This window comes from Microchirus variegatus, assembly GCF_963457635.1.
Source record: "Microchirus variegatus genome assembly, chromosome: 7".
Lineage (NCBI taxonomy): Eukaryota > Metazoa > Chordata > Actinopteri > Pleuronectiformes > Soleidae > Microchirus > Microchirus variegatus.
Window position 1 is genome coordinate 31,970,934 of NC_139808.1, and position 7,602 is coordinate 31,978,535.

Here is a 7,602-nt window from a genome sequence, read left to right on the forward strand (position 1 = left end):
TCAGATCACACACAGAGAGGAGAGAGAGGAGCAGCTGTGACACGGACAGGAAACACTGTTACACACTTTATCATCAACATGTCCTCGTGCGCGTGTCTCTGACTCCTCATCCTCTCTCGCACGAGCGTCAATCTCTTCTCCTTCTTCTTCTTCTTCATCATATAAAAACAGCACACTGTTGCTTTAAAGTTAACAGAAACTGTCGCGTGAAAATAAAATAAAAACCTTCGACACTTTAAAAAAACACGCGTGATTTTATTTAAAGTCACGCGCGTGAAATGAAACTTGAGAGAATAAAAGAGTTTAATGATGTTTGTGCGCGCGCTCTGAGGTCAGAGAAGACGACCTTCTGCTGCTGAGCAAACAGCGATATCACTCCATCTGTGTGTGTGTGTGTGTGTGTCACACACTCACATACCGACACACACTTCTCCTCCTCCTCCTCCTCCTCCTCTTCGCTGCTGCTGCTGCTGTTGTTTCAGTCTCAGTGTTTCTGTGACTCCGCTGCTCATCACAACTCACTGAGCCTCCGTCTGCATCGGACACCCGCGAGAGGAGGAGCAGGAGGACCGGAGTCAGGAGGACCGGAGTCAGGAGGACTGGAGTAAGGAGGACTGGAGCAGGAGGAGGAGGACACCAGGACAGCCGGAGACCCGATGCCTTTCTCCGAGGGAGAACCGGCGGCGGAGGTGCCCGCCTGAGACCGACAGGAGCAGCAGGAGGAGTGAGGAGCAGTGAGGAGCTCCTGCACCGGGAGAAACCCCAGCTCAGACGCGGTGAAACCATCTGACTCCATCGATCCTCCGCACGGAGGGAGCGCGCGCGCCCGGAGCGGAGACACCGGAGACACCGGCGCGGACCATGAGGATGATCCGCAGCCGGACTGTGTTGTTTTTCTCCGCGGGATAAAAGAGCCGCGATCACCGGGAGAGAATCCGAATAAAAACAGTTTGTTTTTAATCCGCTCATCGATCAGTGATCGGGGACTGATGGCTTTTACGCACCGGGACCACGACCCGGATTATCCTCACAGTTCCACGAGAATAATAAAAATCTAAAACAACAACAAAACAGAAGAATATTTTTTATTCTTCTTCTTATTATTAATATTATTATTATTATTATTATCATCTGTTGCTGAATCCACATCTGTATCGATCCCACTGATCAGTGACTGCCGCGGACGCACAGCCCCGGGACCATGATCAGGATCTTCCCGGATTTCAGCGTCCAGGTGACGGCCTCAGCTGCCGGGGGAGGAGGCGGAGGAGGCGGCGGGATGGTGACCGGACCCCCGGTGGGCAGGGTCCCGGTGCCCGGAGCCACGAACGGAAGTCCGCAGAGCATCCAGGGTCTGAGCGGATATCAGCAGAGGTAAGAGACGACCTGTGGATCTGAGACTCTGTCTCTGTCCTCATCCTTTCATCACCTTACTGTCTCTGTGAGGACACTTTTGTGTCCTGTTGGACATCTTTAACTCAGTGGAAATCTGCTTTTATTTTCTATTATTATATTTATTTATGATCATTTATTCTCAGCTTGTGATATTTCCCTCTTTTGACATGAATGACCTTTAACCTCAGATATATATACATACATATATATATATTAATAGAGTGTATATTTTGTGAAGTTTGGAGACAAAGTCGCACAAAAATGTGACCTTTTGTGTTTTGATCTGAAGAAGAAGAAGTCGTTTGATTTTTCTTCTGGTTTTTGCTGCAACTTTTTTAGTGTGAAATCTCCGAGGGTGAATGTTAGTGAATGTTAGTGAGTGAGAAAATAAGAAAATAAGATAAAATAATGTAAGAAAAGACAGAGAGAGAAAAATCTGATTTGACGCAGCAGCGTTTTTTGGAGTTCACCGTGTTTTCATCTCATCGTCCACACGGAGTCTGAATGATGTCCACACTACACTTCTGTTGGTGTTTCCTCATCATCTGGAGCAGTGGGGGGGGGGGGGGTACACACACACACACACACACTCTCTCACTGTGTGTGTGTGTGTGTGTGTGTGTGTGAGGCCTCAGAAAGCAACAAATACGAGGCAGAAAACAGGCGTATTGTTCCTTTAAAGCACCCTTTGAATGTGTGTTTGTGACAGTTTTTTGACAAACGCTGCGTCACCTTCACGCTGGAGTGACTCAGCAGAAACTCTTTAAAGCGTCTTCGTCCTCTTCGTCAAACCCTTGTCTTCCTCCTCGTCTTCTTCGTCGTCCTCGTGTTTCCTGCAGCAAACAGCTGGGCGGCTAATATGTTTATACATTACGCTCCATTATCCACGTCGCCTCCGTTTGACTGCGCTCAGTAACTGAGCGGCAACACACACATGTACACACACACACACACACACACACACGAGGTGACGGCCTGGAGGTCAAACCCGTGACCTTTACACTTTTCCCTCTGAACTCTGGTTCCGTCTTTAAACTCATTTGATTTATTTAAATATAAATTTAAATTTAAAACGCTGCAGCAGGACGACGACAAACAGCTGACGGAGGAACGAGGAGGAAATAATAATAATAATAATAATAATAATAATAATATAAACATGCTTTAAATTAAAGCTAAAAAAAACAAACCAACAGAGACGTAAATGTTGTGTTTTATACTGTTTATAATTCTGTTTGCACGACGACGACGGTAAAAATCTGAAGAGTCTTTGAACAGATTTGAGTTTAGGTGACAAACTGAGAGGAAGTCGCTGTGAATGAAACAATAATCCACGTTTAAATGTTAGATTAACACACGAGCAGCAGATTACAGACACGACGTCCAACTGAATATTTAATCCTCACAAATGTCACGTTTTAAAGACGAGAAACTCGCTCTGAGTTTAAGAAAAGAACCAGATTTAAATGTTGTGATGATGTCGACGTTGACGCACGAGCAGCAGATTACAGATTACGGACCTGAAACGCAGCGTCACGGTCAAAGAAACGTGAAGATATTGAGAATATTTGAACGTAATTGACTTTAATCCTCACAAATGTCTCGTTTTAAAGACTAAAAAGAATGAGATTTAAATGTAAAATCACTGTGATGTTGTTTATTAAACACGACACATGAGCAGCAGCAGAGAGTCGAGGGCTCGTTTACCAGATTATGGAAATAAAACCAAGCGTCTCAGTCAAAGAAACATGAAATGATATTGATTATTATTTAAACATAATCTGTGTTTATTTGCCTGATAATCAGCGTTGAATGTGATCGTGTGAATCTGTGTCTTTTATTTCCCTAAACTCTGATTTTTTTTTTAAATGTGACCAGAGATTTTCTGGATCTGAGATGAGAAAGAACGTATGTAAATGTTTAAAACGACGTCTCAGAACCTGGAGGTCAAACCTGTGACCTTTGTGACCAGAAATCACCGTTTACACTTTTTTTATATTTTTAAATCACAGATTAAAAAAAAAAAGTGACAAGAATCTTAAACCGAAACCTTAAAATAACTTTAATCAGACGTAAAACTCAGGCTGTAAATCAGTGGAGGAACAGCAGCAGCGGCTCCAAACTCATTTTACAGACATTTGAGTGCGTTACGCAAATAAAAACGTGAACAATTCATCGTTTTCAAATCAAGCGATTTATTTATTCATTTATTTATTTGTTCCCTTTTCTTCGCGTATTCTACGCTAATTTAAAAATAATGCGTGGAATGAAACGACCACATTTTGTGTTCTCGACTTTAAATAAACACAGCGGAAAAAAACGCAATTTAACGTTTTTCCGCAAAAGATTCGTTTCCTCGCACGCGAACACAAAACTTACAAAGAACTTTATTTGAACTTTTGTCGCTTGAAAAACTAGCGTTTAATGTTTAACGTTAAACTGGAGGTCAAACCACGCGACTTTGACGCGTGACCTTGAAAATCCGCTGTTTCGTAAACTCTTTGCTGAATTCTAAAGAAGAAAACTCTCTACGATCAACTTCAAATTCGCTCACGTCGGTGTGGACACGGTTACGAATAAAAGCTACCAAAAGCTTCACTTAATGTCGCGCGGTGCGGACACTAGGGGGCGACAAAGTCGTAGCCAATTCTAACTTGTCGGCAAAAAACATTAAAACTGTTTTAAGTCCACAATAAAAAGTCTGATCGGAACCGAACATGCTAGGATTAATTATAGCTCCACCCTGAAGACGTACATGTGGAAACATTCAGTTTTGAATAACAGCGCCCCCTTGTGGTAACACAAAGCATTCTATTTTGCATTCCAGACAAACAGGAATTCGACTCAGACGGCGAAACTGGAATACTCGCGAGGGAAATTGACGCAATCGTCAGCAAACCGTGCGCGGCGACGTGGCTCCACAGCGCCCTCCGCTGGTTTCCTCGCACAAACGTGAAATTTAGGACAAAATCCGCGAAAGAAAACTCGAACTTGAAATCTGTCTTTTGTGAAATTTACTCGTAAAATCATTGTGTCGTTATTTTCTTCATCATCATCATCATCAGTCGTTGACGTCCCCCCCCCCCCCTCCCTCCCCCGCCTTTTATTTCCCGCCACAACCGCGACGTTAACCCCCCGTGTTTGTGCGGGGAAAATACCCAGCATGCCTTTGACCTTGACAGGTCATTGGTGGAGAGAGAGAGACGGAGTGTGTGAGTGAGTGTGTGTGTGTGTGTGTGGTTAAATCATCAGGTTACAAGAAATTATATATATATATAAAAAAAAGAGAGAATAAATTAATTTAAATAAACAGATGAAGGACGAGCTGATGATGTCACTGACGTCCAATAACTGTCATGAAACATGGAAACAAACTGCTTTTAAATATCATTTTTAATCCAGATTAATCAGATTAATCAGATTATTCAGATTCAGATGAAGTGAATGTTGTGTTTTCATGATGAAGGAGAAGAAACTGAGAGAGTGAAGTGAAGACATTTACTGTGATGTGTTTATTATGACACTGAAGCGTGTGTGTGTACGCGCGTGCGTGTGTGTGTGTGATTTACAGCCAAATAAATCCCCCATCAGCCCTTGCGCACGCTGGCTCCATCATTGTTGGTGTTTTTTGTTGTTGTTGTTTGTGACGGTTCAAAAAAAAAAAATGTGCTTGTAATATTTCCCGCGGAGGCGCGAGCTGCTGTAGAGAGGGAGATTTAAATAACACACGCACACACACACGCACGCGCGCGCACACACACACACTGCATGTGAGTGGCGGTGTTGCTGCGCTGGAGCAAACAGCGGAGATGTGCGCTGTCAGCTGCGGACAAGCGGAGACACTTTACCCGCTGACAGACGCTCGTTCACCGGGATGTAGACGCTGCAGCGGCGGCGGGAATGTAACCGTCTGACGCGCCTGTTGTTGTCAGTGTGTGTGTGTGTGCGTGCATGCGTGTGTGTGTGTGTTCTTCCTCCTCCCTCCGGAGCGCATGCAGGACATTCCTGTGAACATCCAGAGACAGCGAGGATCACAGAGGCTCGGTGCCCGGGCTCCCCCTCACTCTGCTCGGCATGGCTCAGCTGCTGCAGCCCGCTGTCCGCCGCCCGCCGCTCCACCACCGCCCGTCGTTTCCGCGCTGCTGCTGCTGAGCGGCGGCGGAAGACGCGCGCACGGCACCGCGCGCACACACACACAAACACACACACACATACTCCTCACGTTCCCACACACACACACAAGCGGACACGGACATGGCTTTGTCTTAACACACCGACCATGACGCATTGCTGTCAGGGCGCAGCGCACCGCGGCCGCGGCGGCACCACCACCGCGTCCGAGTGAAGACGCGCGCGCGCGCGGGCGGAAGCGGCGACGGCGCGAGAGGCGGCGGAGGAGAGAAAGTCAGGAATCAGAGATAATTGTTGCAGGAAGATGGCGCCCACCAAACCCAGCATCCAGCAGCAGGACCCGACACGGAGAGAACGGTAACCGGGGCTGGAGTGGTGCACGCACACACACACGCACACACAGACAGACACACACACACACACACACACACACACACACACACACACACACACACACACACACACACACACACACACACACTGCTCCTCCTCCTGCTTGTTCACAGACGCACCGCGCGGCGGGACCAGGTCCAGGTCTGCCGCGTCGCTTTGGTGTTTTTTAGTCTGGAGTTGTCACCCTCTGTGTGTGTGTGTGTGCGTGCGCGCGCGTGTGTGTGTGTAACAGGTCTGGTTTTTTTTCTCTCTTCTCTGGCGGTTAGTGTGCGCGTGCACGAGGTGTATGCACGTGCACGTCTGGAGGCAGCGTGCATGCAGTGACTGTGTTGATGCTGCGAGTTCCTGAGGAGGAGAAAAAAAACATGTGGTGTGTGTGTGTGCGCGTGCGCGTGAGCGAGTGTGTGTGCGTGCGTGCAGGTCATGACCTCAAAGCTGGTTCACTGTGGTCTCATCATTACTGTGTGTGTGTGTGTGTTTCTGCTCAAACTGAATCAACTAGTGGATTCTATTCTACCTCACACACACACACACACACACACACGCTGGTTTGCAGGACTTCAGAGGACCTCCCTCACTGCACTTTACTGACTTCAGTTCATTTCCTTACAGACTTTAACCTGAACCATAAACAACGACTTGACCTAATCCTAATCTAATCCTAACTGTAAAACACGCTGTTAGTACGTTGTGTGTGTGTGTGTGTGTGTGTGTGTGTTTTTTTTTTTCCCCATAAGAAAAGACGAGTGATTTCTTATGTCCTCACAAGATAAGGAAAACCAGCGTTTACCTGTTGATTCTTCCTGTTGATTTAGATTTCTGTCCTAAAAATGACTTTTATTACATTTCTATTACGTCTCTATTATCTCTGACTTTATTTTATTTTTTATTTTCAAACCACCGTGAAGTGGAAACTGCGTGTGTGTGTGTGTGTTTACACCTGTTGATTTATCCATGATTTCAAAATCAAATATGAATTCCGTTCGTCGTACATTTCAGATTTTTACCACGTGATATTTATCTTGTTTTCCTTTTTAAAGTCGTGAGACAGGAAGTAGAATTCAGTCAGACTTTAGATGATGATGATGATGAAGATGAGGGTCCAGTGTTTACTGTCAGAGGTTAAAGGTCAAACAGCTGAGACAGATTAACAGATAATCCACAGATACAGTAGAGTCAGATTGATCATCACAGACACATTCATGTGTTCATCTTCTATGAATAATCTATGATAATCTGGAGCGAGATTTCATAATAAGAATAATTCTGAGACTGTTGTATGAAACCTGTCTTCTCTTAAATGTCCATCAGGGGGCGTTTCTCTGAAGAGAGAATGGTTTGTGTCACTAGTTCCACTCTTTGTCTTCTTCTTCTTTGGCAAACAAAGCTAGCGTCGGATTAAGAAGAAGCTAAACAGTGATCTGTCACTACTTCATGTCTCCACATGGTGGCGCTGCTCGAATGAATGAATGAGCTAAAGAGGAGAAAACTCTACGTTAGATTCTTCATCTACGCTGACTTTCCACGTTAAGTTTCCTCTCCTCTGTCCTCCATTTTTGTCCTTTCACCACAACCTGTCCTGGCAGATGCTACATGTTACATGATGCTATTAAGTGAAAGTGAATCATTTGTTTGTAAAACTTAATTTAGTGTTCGTCTTTTATAAACTCACTTTTTATACAT

At 45.2% G+C, this 7,602-nt stretch overlaps 1 protein-coding gene across 1 annotated transcript in view; it reads left to right on the forward strand.

Annotated features, from left to right (window-relative positions):
* Positions 1-1,201: 1,201 nt before the first annotated feature.
* Positions 1,202-7,602, forward strand: part of npas3 (neuronal PAS domain protein 3) — a gene marked incomplete at both ends in the record, with an annotated part of 158,180 nt that continues 151,779 nt past the window's right edge. The window contains one exon of the mRNA XM_083892195.1: positions 1,202-1,374. Coding sequence (XP_083748321.1) covers positions 1,202-1,374 — 173 coding nt within the window. The remainder of the gene's footprint in view (positions 1,375-7,602) is intronic.